Source organism: Nanorana parkeri, unplaced genomic scaffold, assembly GCF_000935625.1.
Source record: "Nanorana parkeri isolate BGI_ZX_2015 unplaced genomic scaffold, ASM93562v1 scaffold12, whole genome shotgun sequence".
In the NCBI taxonomy this organism is placed as follows: domain Eukaryota; kingdom Metazoa; phylum Chordata; class Amphibia; order Anura; family Dicroglossidae; genus Nanorana; species Nanorana parkeri.
In genome coordinates, this window is record NW_017306280.1 from 1035747 (window position 1) to 1057096 (window position 21350).

Here is a 21350-nt window from a genome sequence, read left to right on the forward strand (position 1 = left end):
CAGTGCAGTACCCTGTTACTTTGATGAACAGTGTAGTGCCCTCTTACATTGGTGGCCAGTATAGATTTTCCTTATGTGGATGGTCAGTGGAGACAAGCCTTTATACATTGGTGGTCAGCGGAATAGTGCCCCCTACATTGGTTGTCAGTATAGTTTTTCCTTCTATTGGTGGTCACAGAGAGAAGAACCCCCTTACACTGATGGTCATCAGGTACTAATAGAGAGCTAAAACGATCATTGGTAGTCAGAGGTTACTTACATGAAAGACAAGAGAAGAGGCTCCACCACAGGGTCTGCCAAGTGATGTCTGTGACAGAACTATGCAGGCATCATTAGGCAGGAAATCAATCCATCACTGCTCAAAGAAACCTTAACAACCTCTGGAGGAACTCTGGTTGGGAAAGGTTGTCCTGGTCTATCACCACTATCGACTAAACCTTCCTCTTGATGTTACTGGTGAAATATCAGATGAAAACAAGAAACTCTTGTCCACTCTGGGGATTGACATTTTACATCATCTCTCAATGAGTCAGCGCTAAGAGTAGCAACCAATCAAGATTATTTTTCATCAATATACAACAATGAAACATGGTAACTGCACTTGACATATTGCATATAATTCGAGAGGCCTACATAAGAAGTCAGAGGGTGTGCAAAGATCTTTTTTTTTTGTTTGCTGTAAATGGATGAAAAGCAAAATGTGTGGGCAATAGGTACTGTGTTGCCCTGTCTTATAAAGAACTGGTGAGGGCAGAAATGTCGGAGCTACCATTGCTGATTTGTCTTTTATTTTCATTTTAAGAGAAACAATTACATTAAGGAAGCAAAAAAGCACAACAAGGGCATGGCCCATAAAAAATGTTAAAATACAAGAATAAGTAATACAGCCAAGAAAGTGCCCAATGTGCAACAAAGTGAGGAACTATACACCATCATACAGTGGGAGCACTGTCCCCAACAAGTCAACAATGGTGACATGAGCTCCCCAAACAAAGCTGGTTCATAGAGCACACGTTAAGAACATAAAAATAGACAAAACATTTTTTAGAACATAACACTTGCCAACATGTCTGTGTCAGATGCGTGGGTACAGGCCCATCCTTCCAAATCTCTGATTTGTTTTTAAAAGGTACAGGCACTGGCAGTCATCCTTATCCTTATTAATATTGAGTCACTGACAGTGAAGTCTCAATGTCTGATCTCCCAAACTTGTTCTAGGACAGCCTTTGACTAGGAACTGGAGCTATAATCAGTATCAGCCCTTACAATATTATTAGTGGTACTTTATATACTCCGTACAGGTTTATTTTAAATACCCACCTAAGAACTGGACATTAAACAGTGCGTGCGTCATCTGATTACCGAACAATCATTTTCTAAAAATATCATGGCCATATAAATGAATATTGTATGCTCACACAGAACATACTGAAGAAGCCAGACTTTGTTAGTTGTCCCACAACATGCAGTAATCAGCCACAAAAATTACTGACAGCCGAGCAACCCCGAGAACAATCACTTGGGGGTGTCCACTGGTACCAGGCTGACTGAACACAGCCTGGTACCATTTATCAATGCTTTCACCCAAGATCCACACAACCTTCACCCAAGATTTACACATTTCAAATGGATTCCTGTGTGGAAAATGTGTGAATCTTGGGTAAAACTTAAAAAATAGACCGTTAGGTGTACCTTAAGTTTACTGCACTGATTTGCACACCAGGAAAGTCGCCCATTGAGATTGGGTCTACAAAAATCACAGCTGATGTGATCAATTCCTGCAGGAATTACAAAACAACTTGTAAACAGCTCCAGACTTAGCTCTTTGATCGGCCAGCATATCAAACCCATATTGAAGAGATAAGAGGAGGTTTACAGGCAGAGCAAAGGTTTCAACAGTGCCCAGTCTATGGCAGCTAAGAAAAGTGTCTAAGAAACATGGGTGGCCTTCTGTCACAAATGCTGGACATGAACTTTGTTCTTTGGAAAGCAGACTTCCCACTACACCCTGCCATCAATTAAACTGTCTAAAGAAGATAAGAATAGAAATATGGGGTTTGCCATTGCTGATTTATTTATTACAGGTATTTATATAGCGCCAACAATTTACAAAGTTGCACATTTACATCAGTTCCTGCCCTCAAGGAGTTTACAGTCTAAGGTCCCTATCTCACATGCATATATACGCGGGCCAATTAACTTACCAGCATGTCTGGTAAGTTAGTGTGGAAGGAAACCCAAGCAAGCACAGGGAGAGCAACCAAACTCCTTGCAGATAGTGACCTGGCCAGGATTCAAACCAGAGACCCCCCAGTGCTGCAAGGTTAAAGCGCTAATGCCACTGATTTCTTCTTAAAGGCACAGGTTATGGAGCTGCCAGCTTTGCAAACTCACATCACTGACCTGGAACAAGAATCCAGCCATACAAGTCTGAACTTCCTTCCTGCATATTCATTCCAGCTCAGTCTTGGAGCCTGCGTCTTTAAAAGTCAAGAATGGCAGCTCTTATATTTCTTTCCTCTTCGGGTTGCTTTAGAGCCAGAGCCAAAAGTCAGCATGTTTCGCATTGGCCCAAAAAAAATTAAATATAATAATAGAGACTCCGCAATATACAAAAAAAAAAGGTCAATAGAAATCCCCACCAGATTACACTTCTTAAACAAAGTAAAAATAATGAAATCATTTCTTATAAGGTTAAGGTTATGATGCCAAGTTCATATGATACCTTTGCATTTGCGGCTTGTCCCTTTAAAGAAATAGCTTACTCATTAACTGCAAAGCGCTGCGGCGATGCAAAGGTTGCAGTATCCCATAGCAGCTGGTTCAGATTTCAGTATCCTGTAGTCAGGGCTGTGACGGATCATTTCTGAATAGTGTGTTTAGTTCACAATACTAGACTCTTTGCCTTACTGAACAAGCCCATAAGATTTACACATCCAGTGTAAAGCACTGGTATCCCATAGCAACCTCCACCGCTCTACGCCAAACTGAAGAAATCCCCAGTTTGGTTGCTGCAGGCGACTGCACTTGACACCTCGTCCTAGCTTCGACCACTGCGTTGAATAAGCCTGGTCCTGTTTTAATAATATCTCTAAGCAAGAATGACTATTTTATCTATTTATATCCAAGTTGCAGTAACATTCTAGCCAGTAGCTACTTTTTTTGTGTGTGTGTTCTGCAAATTGTCATAACAGAGACTCTGCAGACAAGAGCCAAAAAAATGGTCACCTACCTTGTGGAGACATCAGCAAGCTGTCCTCTTTCAGCCAGGCATGATATGCAATCTTTAAATATTTGTAATTTTCCTTTCCATCACTCTGCAGAATTTTACAACCACCTGTACACATTTGCTGAAGGCTGCATGGCTTGTGGGTGGTTACTGATTTGGCTATTGCTATTTAGATCAAGGGGCGTGAGCGCCATCTAGCGGCCGTTTAGAGGTACTGTCCGCGCAGGGCTCAGCACATGTTTTTTTGGAGTCAGGTTCCAGTTACGGAATATTACTTGGAAAGGACACACAAACGCATTGTCTCCACCAGCGTGATTTAGTATTTTACATTGGCAAGATACTGAGCCCAGAAGTCTGAAAATGATTTCTTGGCTTAGTCTCTTTCTTTCCCTCTAAAACATTTTTTTTTTTATAGGTTGAGTAATCTTAACTGTACTGTGTAGTAATACTGACCTGTTGATTGTTGATCACAAACTTCTTAGGGGCTCACACATGACAGAACTATACACAGTGTTCTAGCTGGATTCCATAAATCGTATATGGATCGGGAAATGTCAAAAATGATTGAAAACCTGCTGCGTGGCCATGTATTTGGAATGCATTAGTGCATGTGTGTTTAATTTGCTGCTTTTGGATTTATTCTACTTTGCGTGCAGTGATGGAATTTATTTGCCATTAGTGTTTATAAAGGATTAATTTGCCGTTAGGGTTAATAACACAATGCACAATCGCAGGGGTGTCTCTATGGTTCTAATAGACCAGGGGCACCTCTGGGTTCACACTTTAAAATGTTGAGGGGCTGGTAGGATACACTGATGACCGGTTTGGATAAACAGTGGGTGCTGCTGTTGGCACCCTTCCGCCAGCCATCCCTCCATTAGTAGATCGAAGGAGCAGGTTGAAAGTTCTCCAATCAGCTGCAAGCACCCTTCGGGTATTATGACAGCAGCTGGTGGCCACTGTCAGAATATAATAGAATCAACTTTGGATTCCTCAATAAACCCGCAGGTGTATGTGTGTATAATATGTGTGTATACCCGGCTTAAAGTGACACTAAACTCAGGAGTTCAATCTTCAAAATACATTCAAGTACCTTAACTATTATCATAAATGTATCTCATTTGTGTATCGCTCTGCTGTAGATCCTCAAATCATCTCTGAATTGGTGCTGATACTGTCCTTCATTCTGGAGGGGGGCTACTTTTGTTCCCCATGGTCCCTGCGTGTGTTGTAATGTAGTCACTACTTCAAGCTCACTCCCGTGATGGACTACAATCTCATATTTAGTTTACTAATTTGTATTGAGATTGGCTTTTAGAGTCTTGCAATACCTCATGGGACTTGTAGTTCCACCACAGCTGGAGTGTTGAAGTCGCCTATCCCTGCTATAGACACTGAGATTGTACAATCTCCTTTATTAGGGCCCATTCACACCACATCCAGATCATCTCCAGTATGGGGTATTGACCCAAAATGCATCCTAATGTATCCCTATGCTATTTCTGGCCTCTGTTCACACTAACGCAGTCCGTTCCAGACCAGACAAGAAAAATACAGCTTGTCTCATTTTGTCTGGTCTGGAATGCACTGAACCTGCCAGATTTGCCCAAACAATGCGATAGGATATGATTCGGTCTTTAAAAATCTAATGTATTATCATTGCTTAAAAGAAGAAAAAATGTGAACAGATTAATCAGAAAGTAGATAAATTATACAGTGCAATGTTACAGAATTGGATTATGCATAAAATATGCCGCCTCCATATCTCAGAGGAGACCCAGAGCACTCAGTAGAAAACCTGGGGCATGTGCCCGGGGGGCCGGGGTCTAGCAACACAACTGCACAATTGCATGCATTAATAAGCAAAGCTGCTGACCAAAAGGCTCCCTTATGGCTGTTAAATATACTATTGAAAGGTCAACAGGTGCAAAAATACCAATGATCTTGCCGGAAATCTTGTTAGCTGATATTTTCCTTTGCTCTCTGTGTTGACTATCGGTTACATTATACTTAGGGGACTACAGAACAATGCCCAAGGGTTGGGGTTCCCTAGTTCTCTCTGGTTTCTGTTTTCCTGATACAGAATGTCATCCAAGTACTGGAAGTGCATTACTGGCAGAATTAACAGGTGAAAATAAAGGAAAACAGAAAACCAAAAATAACAAAGCCTCCACATCCAGGGACTGGTAAGCTCCAATATATAAAATGTTTGGATTTGGGTTTAGATAACTTTAATTTAAATTCAGTAAGCAAAATTTTTTTTAAAGTCCCCCCCCCACCCCCCATACACATACACACGCACGCATGTGTCGGGTGCGCCAACACCCTGCTTCTGCTTCATCCATTCTGTGGATCTGTGCTTGTTCCACCTCTCCTGCTGCTACTTGAATAGGTTCATGAAGTCACCAGTCATTAGGGAGTGGGGATCTCTGTCATAAGGAAGCAAATCCCTGCCCCTATATACAGAGATCCTGTGTAGAACAAGGCATGGTAAGTCATTATTTATATTTAGCCCCAAGGTCCCTATCTTGCATGCATACATACAGGGCTGATTTAAAGAGGAGTCAATTAACCATCCAGCAGCCAGGAGGAAACCCACACAAGCACAGGGAGAACATGCTTAGTCCTTGCAGATAGTGTATTGACCGGGATATGAACCAATGCTGCAAGGCGGAACTGCTAACCACCAGGGACGTAGCAAGGGCGAGGCGACTGAGGCTCTCGGGAGCAGGTGCGGGGGGGGGGGCGCATCCCTCAGGGGGAGGCGTGGGGCTTCTCTTCTGGATGCCAACTGCTCTCCCCATCTGTATGCAGCGGGGATCCGAGGAGAAGTGAAGGAGGTGCTTCCTTCACTACTTCTCGGATCCCTGCTGCCTCTGCTCGGGAGAGCAGCGGGGATCCAGAGGAAAAGCTGCAGGCTGAGGGGCTGCAGGCTGCGGGGCTGAGCGGCGGAGGATCGGTAAATATCAGCTGATTACTTCAGTGTTTGTAAATAACTGGGGACACATAGTACTATGTGTCCCCACATTCTGTACTTTCCATTCATTTATAACAGCGGCTACAGAAAAAACGCTGGGTGACGTCAGATGCCCGTTGTGGGGCATGTTTTTTTTTTGTTGCCTCGGGCGCAAAAGGAGCTAGTTACAGCTCTGCTAACCACTACACCACTGTGCCACCCATTAATAAGCAAAATATATGTTGCAGGTAGCCCCCTGCTTGCTGTTTTTTGGGCACAGCTTCCACAATTCAAGTACTCTTTAAAGGAGAAGACTTCCCATTACCCTAAGGAGTACTATGGGGAAAAGCCCTAACCCCATAGTTCTGCTTTAAATAATGGAAATGCAATAGCTAGTGTAGATCTGGACAAAAAGTAATAAATAAGTCATTATCCTTATTTGATTATTACTAAATAAATAGAACTCCACTGTATATCCTACAAAATGAGGCACACAAGAAGGAGTTTGGAAACTCGGCAAAAAGCCCCCAACAAGAAAGGTTGGTCTTTAGAGAATCTACGGAAATATCTGCAAATGGGTTTCACAATGAGGATTCAAGAGGCCAAATGCGGCCTGTCATTGTTAGTTTGTTCACATAAATTTCTTCATTTTGCAAGAAAATGACCTTCGATTTGTTACTTATTCACGGGAGGACTGAACCCGGGAACCTACTAAATCAGACATCTTCTTTCAAATTGAATATCATCCTAAGTAATTGAGGATCTTTTGTGCTCTTCCACTTTTTCTATATATTTTTTTGGAGCCGGTGCCATTTCGTGTGATATTTTTGCCTAATCATTTTTGGCCAGTGTGAAATCTCACCATTACATCTGGAACATTTTCTTGTCAGGCTTTGATCATTTTAGCAAATTAGATTGTGAATTACGGGCCCGACAATTCATTGTTAACCACTCTTTAAAATATACCTCTTTGCTAGATTTTTTTTCTTCTGATCATTACTATGCTCATACTAAATGAGAAATATGTACTTCATGTAACTGGTTTCTGAAAGTTAGACTGGAACTTTTCCTAGGTTTGCTCTAAAGTGGACCCGTCAAGGCTGTAGCAGGCAGAAAGTGGAAACGAAAGAGAATAAGAAAAGTACATCAGGACAGATTTTAGGGTATTTTTGCAATATTAATGCCTACTCTAAAAGAAAAAATAAAGGATAAGTGTATTTTTTTTAATTATTGAGTTCCTTTGAAGCTGAAATAATTAAATAAATTAAATAGACAGATCAAATGCATATGGAAGGGCTGTGTTATTGCTAAATAATTTGTATTTCTGTCCATCCAGTCCATCCATAGAATATTTACACAGATCTGCCATACAGCTAAGCCCTTTGTGGCAGCGGAAGAGATATGGTTTTTCTCTGCTGCAATTCAGCAACAGTCACTCTATAAAAGGAACAGATTAGATCTAGTCCTACTATAAGAAAATTCTTTATTAGTACATAAGTACTGCAGCACAACCGATTTGCTCCTTGTACTGCTTCTCCCGCTACCAGTCAGATTTATGTACTTGCATGTCTCTTGAATTAAAAAAAAATAATAATGATGTACAGCTGTGACCACACGTCACCCTTTCTCAACCCTAGGGTGCCTTCTGGGTTCCTTAGGGTTGCCTCCAAATTCTCACCAGAACCATGGAAGCAAATGACTAGTTCAGGAAGAGTGGGGTCCATTCAAAAAAGTTATCTGTCCAGGCCTTCTACAACCTCTGCCCTTTGCCATGCTGACACAGCTGTGGCCCCTGATAATAAAGGGGGGCTCTAATGTGAAGGGGGGTTTCTGATGTGAAAAGGAAGGCTCCTGAATGTAAAGGGGAGGCTTCTGATGTGAGGAGGGCTCCTTGTATGAAGGGGAGCTTCTGATGTACAAGGGGGAGGGCTCTGGTTTGAAGGGAGGGCTCCTGATTTGAAAAGGGGACTCTGATGTAATGGGAGAACCTCATCTTTCTATGTATTTTTGTGTGGGGGTCTCCCCTGAAAATCCATACCAGACACCTATCTGGGATATGGGTCTGCTACGGCTTTTGGAGGGACAACACGTTTTACATTCATGTGTTTTACGTTTTACACTGGGGTGCCTCAAGATATTGCATACTTTTTTAGGGTACCATGACTGAAAAAAGAAAGAGTTGAGAAACACTGTCATACGTTTACATACTCCTGACATAATTTGTAGGACTGAATTGCTATCATGGCAGTTCTAGTGCATTAATGTAGTAGTAAAAGGAAATCCTTCCAAAGTAAGGGAAATCTCTGTTGGCCACCAGCGTCACAACTAGTGTGCCCATTGGAAGACTTCCGATCTATTCCAGTTTTGATAATACAAAATGTGGGATCTTTCACTTTTAGTGATAATGGTCACCAGGACATAGAGAGGGTGAATCTCCCTAACAGGGATACAGACAGGAATATAAACCTGACAGGTGTTCTAACCCCTCTCCACTTTATCCAAAACGGGGAAAAAAAGTTGTGTCTTCAGCTGCACTTTAAACTTTGGGAAACTGAGATGTTACCTCTTCTGCTGAGAAGAAATAGGGAGCTTCAGACAGAATCTGGAAGAATACATCTGGAAACAAGATCACATATGACCACACTCTAAAACTGCTGTTTCCTCTCACTTTCTAAGTACACATTAATGTAAATTGCTCCCTAATATCCTTATTAGGTATGCACGGAGACTGGTGTTTCGGTATCGAGTACAAGTACCGATATTTATATTTCGGTACCTGGCGGCGGGTAATGACATGAATTCTCGATTGCCCAGGAAGTCGGCTCAATGCTGTTTCGCCGGCTAGATGCTGATTGGCTGGGAAGCCAGGTTCCCAGCAAATCAGCATGAAGCCGGCCACACAGCATGGAGCTGGCTTCCCGGCCAATCAGAAAGCCGGGAGGAGGGTCATTACCCACCGCTCGGATTCCCGATTGGCCGGAAAGCCGGCTCCATGTTCCCTCATGGCACTGGCGGTCAGAGTAAATCTCCCTTTCTGGAAGTTCTGGTATCGGGGGTAGGTATAGGAGCATTTGGGCGAGTACAGGTACTAGTATACTAGTACTGGTATCGGTGCATCCCTAATCCTTATATTATCCTTATAGGCCAAAGAGATGAGGAAGGTGACTGAATAATATTCTTTACTGCAGGAATGTAAAAGACATATCCAAGCAGAGCTGGAACTTCAACATGATCGGAGAAGTGAAGTAAACATAATCATTGGGGGAGCTTACTTTCTCTGGAGAGGTAGTTCACACAACACAAGGCTAACTTTCCAATGGGTACCAAGAACATGACGGAAATCATATGCAAGCAGAGGGCATGCCAAACCAAATGGTAACAAGCGTCCAAATTGCTTTAATGTTTATTGGTGAGATCACATAAAACAGCCAATGCATTTCATGGGCCAAACCATCCCCCATTCATCAAAGCTTAAAATCAAGCCAAAGCTTAAGTAGACTCAATAGTAAGCACTGCTAAACTGATCTGTGATAAGTTATATCTGGATGGATCAGAGAAGATCAGCGAGATGTACCAGCGTTAATGGCTAGTAATAATAATATTTACTGATTCAAATTTGAATTTTTATCCAGCTTGGCCCAATGTACTGTAAGTATGCAAATGCCATACCTGATCGACCGCTTGGAATCCTGTAAAGCACTGTAGCAACTGGACGCTTTCCTCCGAGTCCTGTTTGGCATTGGTAAGCTTCATATATTACATTTTCTTCTAAGGTTCAGGCAAACTTTGAAAGATCCCTCAATAAAAAAAGAGAACATTCTCACCTCTATATACAAATAATATAGTTGCCATGAAGTCTTTTTAGAATGAGCAAAGAAAAATATTTAATCTGTCAAACCAGGTTTTATTAAATATCAAGTTTCCACAAAGAAATTGCTGTATAATATTTATATTATAATGGAATAATATTAATAATTTATATTATAATATTTTTTAACTTGAAATTCCTGTATAAAATATATTGTAACAAATTAGATTATTGGTTATATTTTGGCATTACGATAACGATTTATGAACAAAGATAAATATACTAACATTACAATAAAATATACACAACATTCACAAACATGCAATCTTAAGGTTTAATAAGGTAAGCAGAGCTTCCAGGGTTAGAGTCACCCATCTAATATCCTATCCAATGAGATTCTATTCCACTTCTATCCTATCCAACCGCTCTTAACTGCTGAGGTGCTGTCTTTGAATACTGGAAAAGTGGGTGGGGCTTATACCTGGTGGAATGGCTTATTTGTTAAGGGTGGGAAGTCAAGGTCATAGTGGCCTAGAGCACATAGGACACTCCAGCTACACAAAGAGTTTTCAGCTTAATAAAGCTGATAGTAGGACCTTGTATTGACAATAAAACATTAGGATAACTGACAAATGTGGTTTAAAATCTACAGGGGGTGGGCTCAGACACTTTTGAGGTGTCATGGATTACACTGGATATTAGCTGCTCTTCCATTCAAGTGTTACTTTGATTTATTTAGCGTTTCAGCAACTAGTACGTTAATGTAGTAGTACTAAGTCATTTGTGTCCCACTGGGGAAATTTCGCTTCACTTCCTGTTTAATAGCCACAACAGGAAGTAAAAGGAAAACCCTCCAAAGTGAGGGAAGTTCCTGGTGGTCAGCAGGATCACCACAACTATTGTCCCCATTGGAACCATGCCAGTTGCAATCTCAGAGCCCCGTTTCACTAATGTAGGCAGAGTTTCCAGGGTTAGGGCCACCCATCTGGTTTAAAATGTACAGGGGGTGGGCTCAGACATTTCTGAGGTGTCATAGCTAAAACTACATATTACCTGCTCTTTTATTCAAGTGTTATTTTGTATTATTTAGCGGATCAGCAACTGTTTGTTTTAAAATTATCTCTGTTTTCCATCCAATTTAAATACATTTATAACAATTTCGGAATAATTGATATGGCAATTACCCAAGTATTAATACATACAGTGTATGTCTATATATATATAGAATATATATATATATATATTTATTTATTTATATATTTACATATGTTTTTAAACAGAATCTGTCACTTTGACCATTTAGGACAAATTAACAGAGTTTCTTTAGACCCCCTTCCTCATCCACTTATATACATCTTGCCTGTGCTTCCCCACTGAACCGTTGGATCAGCTGCAAAATACCTGGCACTAGTGGGTATGAGGGAGCATGTAACTTCCACGCATGATGCAGTGCACGAATCTGAGCAGCCAATCGCCAAGTTCAAATACTGTCACAAAGGTTAAACATGGTTAGGAGAGAGGAGAAACAGGTCGGTGGTGGAGGGCGGCGAAGGTGAGTATAAGTGGGTCAGGTGGGTTTAATTAGACCCTTCATCGGCAAAGGGATAGAGTCTTTTTAAAAAGATATGTGTAACATTATAAATAAAAATACTACATCTATACAAATACATGTAACTATATACAGGTTAATACATGGGTACTGCAAAGTCTGTTCAATATTTTACCAATTTTGTTTTTAAAAAAAAGCATAATGGTAACACTGATGGCGAAGTGTCTCTTGAACCTTCCAAGCTAATATTTGGGATTCATGTGCTGCACGGTGTATTCAGGTACGCCGTCCCCAGTCCGAAATCCATACGGCAACTTTGATCTGTCGTTCCTGCTGACGTCAACAGGCCCGTGAGTCCGTAGAACTCTCTTGAGTTGGTCGAAGATCTCGTGATCCGGCACGGCCATTGTGTTAATTTTAAAACCCATCATCCTGGTAATGGTTTCTCTGAAGTCGACAAGCTGTAGAATGGACAAAAGATCAATTTAAAACATTACACTATAATTTCCTAATATCTCTCTCCATGAGACGCCTGAGAAGAGTTGATTAAAATGAGCGAAGAGTGAGTCTCTTTTCTCTGACAACTTTGTAATTAGTTTGTTAAAAAAAAAAAAAAAATCTTCACAGGTACTCATACTACCTGTCTAAAACACCTCCTAATTACATTTTTAGGAGACATTAAAAAAAAACACAATTCTTGTTACAGTCGTTATGAAGACAAATTTTACACCCTTATTTTCCAAAAAAAAGACATCTCACAAGAAGTATGGGACAAAAACCTTTTCTATTTCCAGTTATTGTATAAAGTCTCTCAAAGTTCTCAAGTATCTGCAAGTTACAGCCCCAAAAAACTACTTAATGAGCTTTTTTTTTTTTTTTTTTAAAGTGTTGCTAAAAAGATACTAATGATTCCCTTTTAAAGCAAAGTGTACCTGTTTTTCTCTCCTCGCCACTTCCTCGAGGGCTCTTTTGGCTGTGAGCAGCTCATTAGTAATTGCATCTACCATCTGCTGACATCTTGCCTTTTCCCCAACAGATTCGTGTTCTGTGTAGTCCAGTTCTGATTTCAAGCTCACCACCTTTTTAGCAGCTTTCTCTTTAATTTTCTCTAGTTTTTCTAAAGACTTGCTCAGCAGCTCAATGGTTTTTTTCTGCTGGTTGGTTTTTTCCTTAAAAAAAGAAAAAAAAAGCAGGCTGCGATAGTATATGGTCCTATATCATATATTCTAAACATAATATTAGAATAAAGAACATAAATCTGAAACTGTTCATTCATAATAATGCAGGAACGTAAATGTCTAAATATATAAACTATAGTTAAATTATATGTAAAGCCAAACCTTTTTATTAATTGAGTAGTAATGGAACTCCTCTTTGGTTTTATTGCCATTTGTGCCCCCTTTAGGAAGCTTCATCCTATTCATCTCTGTGACCAAATCCAAAATTGTAGCGTTGTTAGAGGAACAGGAGGTTTGGGGAAACATTACATAGTTTCCCTCATTTTGGGAAAATGTTCTCTCACTTCCTATAGTGTCTTTGGGACATGAAGTGGAGGGAAATCTCCCCAAGAAGACTCACACAGCTAAAAAGTTTTGCTTGGAGATATACTAGCAAAGCTGTGCCCAAGACAAGGTTTTTTGGAGTTGTGACATGAGGGTGAGGAGGGAAGTATGGGGGTCAGGCATGGTGGTGACAGCAGGAAGACACACAGGCGCAGGAGGGGAGGGACAGGGGCAAAGTTGGAGGAGGAATGGATGTTCAAGTCTGGTGGTGAGGGAACAATTGCAGTAGTGAGATTGGGAGCAACGGGAGGGGGTGTGTAAGCGAAATGCTGAGAGCAAGTTAGAAGAATGAGGGGATTAGGCTTTCTGTTAAAAAAAATGAGGGGACTGACGTTTGGCAGGTTGGCGGTGGTGGGCCTATACCAAACACCCCTGCTCTCAGCACAAAGTGGTCAGAGGACGGTGTTTGTTCCCACACCATAATCACATTCTCAACACTGCTACCACATATGCTAGCAGAGTGGTAAGGGATAGTCCACTGGTCTGGTATACATATCAGCTAGGTAATATCAGGGGGGCACAGTTGAAGGGTCTGACCTCCTTCTTCAGCAGCAGGGGTGCCAGTCACTGACATTGATTGGGTATCCTTGAGAACACATGGTCAATGCTCACAGAAAATATAGGGACCGTGGCCTGCGCAGACGGGGTAGAGAAGCCACTATTGTGCACGCCACATATGCTGTGTTCACAAGCACTGGACAGGTTACATATTACTAAGTGCCTGATTTTGTTGTGCATGTAGTGGGAATGTGCAATGTACATTATCCCATGCATGTGTGAGTAAATGCAACCAATATATGCTATTCCCTGCAATGATATAAGCTGCTGAGAACTGTGCATGCATGGGTTAACTCCTCTATATTCATGACAGCGTTTTGATGCCACCTCCATTAGCAACTTTCTTTATTACCATTTTAATGTCAAATATTACATTTATATTCATGGGATATTAAGGTTTAGAGTTGTTGGTAGAGGTTGTTGGTTCAGTATTCTCTGAAAAGAACACCAGAATATGCCAGCACTATATATCTCTATGCTATTGTCAATGTAGTTTTAGCAAGAATTACCTTAAAACTTCTAACTAGTGACTTTTTTTTTTTACCTCTCACAGTAAAGCTGAGATAGCGGCGCTGCATAATTCTTCTCTAAACTTCCTAAAGTGGCGAGCTCACCTTTAGATCGTTCATATCGACAAGCTGAGCCGTCAGGTTCTGATTAGCAATTTTCATGTCACTGAGCTGTCCTTGGAGTCTCTCGACCTTCTTCTGCAATTTTTGGGCTGTCACGTTGGCTGAATTTTCAGTGCTCAGTAAGGCTTGATGCTCTTTTTCTCTCTCAAGCTGTTTGATCTTCTTCTCCAGTTGTTCAATCTGGGAAGATTTTAACTCTATTTTTTCTCTCTGGGAATTCACCTACAGGGATATAATGTGTTTAGCTGGATAGTGTACAGGAAAAAGTAAAACAAATAAAGACGAAGTGTTGGTATAGATTGGAGAGCCACATTCCTTTAATGATCATCATCGGGTTTTTTTTCATTTCAGTGGTATAAGCATGCTTGGCCTGACAGCCTGGCAACTCTGATATATACCGAAAGGGCTAGTGAATCTCAAGTAACATGTGTCAATGGCATCAGTTTGACATCAGTTTGAGCTCATTCTGAATTCATTGACAGGCGCATTTGACTTGCAATTGACTTTTTTCTGACCTGCTATTGTCCTGCTTCAAGACGGTTTTGCATACCCATAGACTTGTATAGCAAAAGTAAATCCTGCTTGAAGCGAATAAAAGTGCGTTGACACTGGCCTTTTTGTGTTTTTTTCAGCTTAAAAGTCACATTACTGAAAGTAGAATGCCAAGTGACATAAACTGATGGTATTCTACACCAAAAAAAGTAGAGATGTATATTAATTGAAGCCATCTGGTGAAGCCTTCCCCAATATCTGAAATATCATGTTATTGTCCTTGATCCCAGGATCCTATTGACAAATTTACACCATTCTTTCACTGCTGCAGGCACTATTGTCTCCAGGCATTGGCAAAAGGCAGACACCCCCCCCTCCCCCCCCCCCCCCCCCCCCATCACACTGAATGAACATGTGAAATGGACTCCATTCACCAGATGGAACTAATGATCTACTGGGAAACAAATGGGGGCTTTCCTTTGACTTGGTGGGTGCATTTTAGGTTCTCAGCTGATTTTTTTTTATCATCCCTCTAAGACTAACATCTCTGCCCATCATAACCCATCAATCCCGATGTCAGTACTTTGTTTGGGTGTTATGAAGCACTCTTCTCCTCTACCCCTGTTTTTGTTTTCCTTTAACATCTCTCTCTGTTATTCTTCCCTGCTCTCTGTATGCTTTCCTTTCTTAGTATAGCCATCTATTCTCTGACTTCAACTCAATATTAGTTCTACATTGACTCCTAGACACCTATAAAGGAATACAGGTGAAACTCGAAAAAATTAGAATATCGTGCAAAAGTTCATTTATTTCACTAATGCAACTTAAAAGGTGAAACTAATATATGTGATAGACTCATTACATGCAAAGCAAGATAGTGATTTGTCATAATTGTGATGATTATGGCTTACAGCTCATGAAAACCCAGATCCACAATCTCAGAATTTTTTTGGCAGTGTGGGCAGGTGCCAAGTCCTGCTGGAAAATGAAGTCAGCATCCCCATAGAGCTCGTCTGCGGAAGAAAGCATGAAGTGTTCCAAAATCTCCTGGTAGACGGCTAAGTTGCATTAGTGAAATAAATTAACTTTTGCACGATATTCTAATTTTTCGAGTTTCACCTGTAAATCCCTTATCATAGACCATGCCTTTAGGTGGATATTCTCAAAGATAAGTTAGTGCTCCACAATAATAAAACTTAACAGAAGGTCTAAATGCTAAACCAAATTTGAAAACACCAACAAAGTTACAAAGCACTAACAGATTTTGATCACCCATATATTTATGGCCACTAAACAAACTCTTGCAAGGCCCTGGAGGTCCTCTACCCTTAAAGTGACATTAAAGTCAAAAAATGTTTTCCCTCCCCCCAATGTTAATGTTAGCACTTACCTTAAATGATGTCTCTTAATCCGATCTTCCTCTTCTTTCCTGTCCTTTTCAGCCTTCTCTCCAGCGCTGCTGCGGGTCTGCAATCCAGTGCTGACTCCTCTGTCCTTGCTGGCACTTCCTGTCCCACGGTGTGTGACCGCGTCCATAGGCTTACCTTGTGTCTCTCCTCGTCTCTAGGCTGAAAATCCAAACTGTGCATGCGCCCGCCCCAAGATGCTTTGCATTTTCGGATTTTCGGACGAGAGCGCGTGGTGAAGACAGGGGTACGTTTAAACCGCTTTTAAAGCAAGCAGTAGATATATGCAGAAAAACGTGAGGGTTTAGAAACCCTTTAATAGGATTACGTCAGCAATTTTAGCAGATTCTCATAAGAAAATCTTGAAGATTTGGAGATTTTGATCCTGCATCAGCATCCTCCTAAAAATACCTAATTATTCTCCAGGGTGAACCCCACTCGACCTCTTTTTATCTGGTTTGCTTTATATCTTGCTTTTAATCTTGTCTCGATATGCCTTCTCTGTATCTTTCTTTCTTGTTCTTTCCCTCTTTACCTTTCCTTTTTTCCCCCCATTTCTCCCTCCTTCCTCCCCTGCTTGTTTGCCCTCCCTACCCTAGAACCATTTTTTAAAAGTTGTTTTTGAACCTGATCTTTTGGGGTTTCCTACCCAAACACTGGGTTCTTGTTTACTGCAGGTTGGTGGGCAAATATCCTCTGGGACCAATCCTGTGCCATGGCCCCAGCAGTTGACTGGTATATAATATATAGGTGCCAGCAGGTCTCTGTGGGTAGCTGGTCACAATGCCGACCTCGCCTACCTTCTAAAATGTATTGGTTATGGAATTTTTGTTACTGGACCGCTAACGGCTGCTTTGTCAGCTAGTTTAACCTTCAACCTGCTGCCAACGAGCCAAGGAGCTTCCAGGCATTCTGGCATTGAGTGGAGTGTGACTCTGCTGCAGTGTGGGACAACCAATGAGGAGTGTGTATGCAATCCACCAGCCAATCACTGGGGCTTTGACAGCCAGTGTTGCCATCTGGGACAGGGCATATTTACTCAAGGGAATTGCTATGTGTTAGTTCTGGTTGGGGTGCTGTCCAGCTTGACCCCAGGCTAGGCCTGAGGCCTGGGGAAGGGGGGGTGGGAACACTTGAGTGCGGGAAGTGTTTCGCTAGGTCTCAAGTCTAAAGGAGGCCTCTGTTATTGTTGCAGGAGGAGAACCAGGGAAGCTGATGGCTGCTGGAGGTTTCTGAAATGGACTGGAACTCAGGAGCAAGTCTGGTGTCTCTCCTATGGAAGATTTTATGCCAATCCCCTGCTCATCTGTCGCCCAATCCAGCTGGGGTTACTATTGAATCTACAATCTACACTGAATTACTAAAAGGGACTGGTGAGTCTGGAGTCTGTACTACCCAGGATGTCTAGGATTCCTCTACCCTCCCTCCCAGAGTGAATATGTTAATCAAGTTATTCATCATCATACTTCTGGCCTGGATATCAGCTCTGTGGGCACTAGAAGAGGGCGGTTAATGCTAATGGGGCAGCTAGTTACCAAAATCCCTAGACAGGCTATGGCTGACCCGGATTATTCTGGCGGCTCTTTCAGGGGTGAGCGCTACAAGAAACAACAAAAAGGGAATAAACATAATCCGAGTTACCAGAAGGATGCATATCCTGTCTGTATTCTATTAGAGGCAAACCTTTTTTTTTTTTTACTTTGGGTAGAGTGGGGATGAAGTTTTGAACCAGGTGATTATTCATGTTTGTGTCCAAACTGAGAATTCTCTTCACTTCCTGTTTTGTCTGACACCCTTTACATTGGCAGGAAGTGAGCAGAATCTTCATCAGAGGGCAGGAATAAAACCCTGACAGATTCTAACCCTTCCTCACCCTACCAGAAACATTTTTATTGCTGACTGAGCTGGAGTTGGATAGATTTCTCATCACTTCTTGTTTTGTCTGACACATATCAAATAGATGGGAAGTGAGGAGTCATTTTCTGAACAGAGTAAAGTCCATAAACCCATGATAATGAGGGTGGGTGCTGCGGCTGTCGACGGTTGGCAATCGTGGTCAATGTCACGCAAAATATATAGACACCATCACCTCAACAGCAAGTCAAATACATCTGTTTATTGAGGTATGAGCAGCATAACGTGATACACTCAATGCAACATTCCGGGGTCTCACTGGATCCACTTCATCAGGCAGAACAAGTGAACTACACACATTGAGTGTATCATGTTATGCTGCTCATACGTCAATAAACAGACGTAGTTGACTTGCTATTGGAGTAACTGTGTATATATATTTTGGGTAGAGGTGAACTTTACATATTTCTACATACACCAACTGGTAATGTACTCTTGCAGACTTTTTAAAGGATCCTGCTTATTCTTCATTTGACCAAACAGAAACAGTATTCTCTTTAACAGGGGTAGGCTAACTCCAGCCCTCCAGCTGTGGTGCAACTACAAATCTTATTAGGCACTGCAAGACTGACAGCCACATGCAAGACTGACAGAGGCAGATGCATGATGGAATTTGTGGTTTCACCACAGCCTGATGGCTGGAGTTTGCTTACCCCTGTTCTATAGCATGGGTTCCACTCACCACAATCTCCTTGCAGGAGCTGATTTTGAAAACAATTGGGTACCTTTTTTTGAAGGTTATAAAGGAGAGTTTTATTGTCACTCAGAAATTCTTTATCCCTCTTAGAAATATCTTCTGCCCTCTTCAGCAGCATGTCGTACTGGGAAATCAGACTCTCGCAAGATATATCTTGGCTGATATTAAACTTCTCTGCCATCTGCAGTAAGAACTTCTTGAGCTATAAAACGCAAATGGCAAATGTACAAATGTTAGGATAATAGCACATTTAAGAGCAGCCAAGTAGAACATTTAGAATATAATATAAGTCTTTTTTTTAAAGTCTACACACCAAATGCACCATTCAAAAGAGCTGAAATATTACCCTGAGCCATTTTGGTATACATATTATTACGTAAAGTGTTCATTATCTATATGCACGGAAGGAGAGAGCCAATTCTCTATCTACACCTCCTCTCTTGGTCAGTTAATAACCTCACATGGCTTACAATACCATCTCTATGCCGATGACACTCAAATCTATCTCTCTACTCCGCAACTCTCCCCCTCAGTGTCCTTGCGTGTCACTAATCTACTAACCGACATATCTGTCTGGATGTCGCAACACTTCTTAAAACTCAACCTTTCAAAAACTGAGCTCACGATATTTCCTCCCACCTGTGCACCTTCCCCCAACTTTTCCCTTGAGATTGTTAACACAACTATCCAACCCTCCCCCCATACCAAGGTCCTAGGTGTCATCCTTGACTCGGACCTCACCTTTCTTCCCCACATCCAATCACTATCCAAATCCTGCCACCTTCACCTTCGTAACATCTCCAAAATACACCCCTTCCTCACCAATGAAACCGCAAAGTTACTCATCCACTCCCTTGTTATCTCTCGTTTTGACTATTGCAACTCCCTCCTCATTGGCCTTCCACTACACAGGATATCCCCCCTTCAGTCTATCATGAACGCAGCTGCTAGACTCATTCACCTAACCAACCGCTCAGTGTCTGCAACCCCCCTCTGCCAATCCCTGCACTGGCTTCCTATAGCCCAAAGGATAAAATTCAAAATATTAACAACCGCGTACAAAGCCATCCACAACTCTGGCCTCGGCTATATCTCCAACCTGGTCTCAAAGTATTACCCTAACCGTCCCCTCTTCACAAGACCTCCTGCTTTCCAGCTCCCTCATCAACTCCTCCCATGCTCGCCTCCAGGACTTCACTAGAGTGTCTCCTATCCTATGGAACTCTCTACCCCAACCTGTCCGTCTATCTCCCACACTGACTGCCTTTAGGCGATCCCTTAAGACTCATCCCTTCAGGGAAGCCTATCACACCTCAACCTAACTACTAAACCATCACTTTCTCAAACAATTCATCCCCACACACAGCTCCCTCCTCATGTATCACTTCCCACTCCCTTTTAGATTGTAAGCCCTCATGGGCAGGGCCCTCCTTACCATCTTGTCTTGAATTTGTATTGTGATTGTAATGTTTTCCTTATATTGTAAAGCGCTGTGCAAACTATTGGCACTACATAAATCCTGTATAATAATAATAATAATTGAGCTAAGCCAATTGTTCATGAGTACATCTCATCACTAGGTTGGGGATTGGTGGTTTCATTGTGAACTTCAAAATTAATTTTAAAATTAAGTAAAAAATCTTAAAAACAGAACTTGGTTGAGACTTCGCTCTCTGTTTCATCTTCTCCACACAGCAGAGACATAGTGGCTAACTACTGAAATCTGTTTAAGAGGTTATGAAGTGTGGATTGCTACATTATGGTATCAGATCCCAAAAGGTACATACACTGTAGTTACATTGCACAGAACCTCTCTTGTTAATGGGAGACATGGGGAAAAAAATGAAGCAATATGATTATCTTTCAACACGCTCATGTGACATGTGTTATTATTTAACATATTTAACCTCCTTAGTGTTAACCCAAATGTTACTCTGGCTCAGAATTCTATGTAAAAACCGTTAATCCCAAGCATTACGCCAGCTACAATTGTTACAAAATATTCTGAGCCCAAATAACGCTTGGGATAAACGTTATGGAGGCGGCATTTCAAGACGGCAAGCGGAGGGAGGATTAACCAACTTTGGGATTCTCCTATTTTGTTGTGAAGCTGGAAGTAAAGAGGACCCTCGCCTGCAGTGTCATGGAATTTTTACTCCGGCGTTTCAGCTTGCGAGACCTCGCATAGCTGAGCATGCCAAAATGAAAAATGTCACCTTCGGCCAATCAGCTCGCACGTACAAACCTGCATATCGCAATGCAAAGTCCATTCGATTGTAACGCGCGAGCCACCTGGCTGAAGAAGCATTTTTTCATCTGGCCACGCTCAGCTCACACACTGCATGCAAACGTCCGTGCCTCGCAGTTTTGCTTTGCTCCGCATGGCTTCGCATGCAGTGTGTCACGGGCTTTAGGGTTGAATTGCATGAATAAATGAGCAAATTGTGAATAAATGCAAATCTACTCTGTGCAAGTCTTTGTAAAGCTGAGTGGATTAGTCTTTAACATATGAGACACAAAATGATATGAAAATGATTATATATATAT

At 41.6% G+C, this 21350-nt stretch overlaps 1 protein-coding gene across 1 annotated transcript in view; it reads right to left on the reverse strand.

Moving 5' to 3' along the window:
* Positions 1–11784: 11784 nt before the first annotated feature.
* LOC108786685 (coiled-coil domain-containing protein 170-like) overlaps positions 11785–21350 on the reverse strand; it is a 37376-nt gene continuing 27810 nt past the window's right edge. Inside the window, exons 10-13 of the mRNA XM_018556036.1 lie at positions 18832–19005; positions 14277–14516; positions 12475–12711; positions 11785–12003 (exon numbers count right to left, since the gene is read on the reverse strand). Coding sequence (XP_018411538.1) covers positions 11785–12003; positions 12475–12711; positions 14277–14516; positions 18832–19005 — 870 coding nt within the window. The remainder of the gene's footprint in view (positions 12004–12474; positions 12712–14276; positions 14517–18831; positions 19006–21350) is intronic.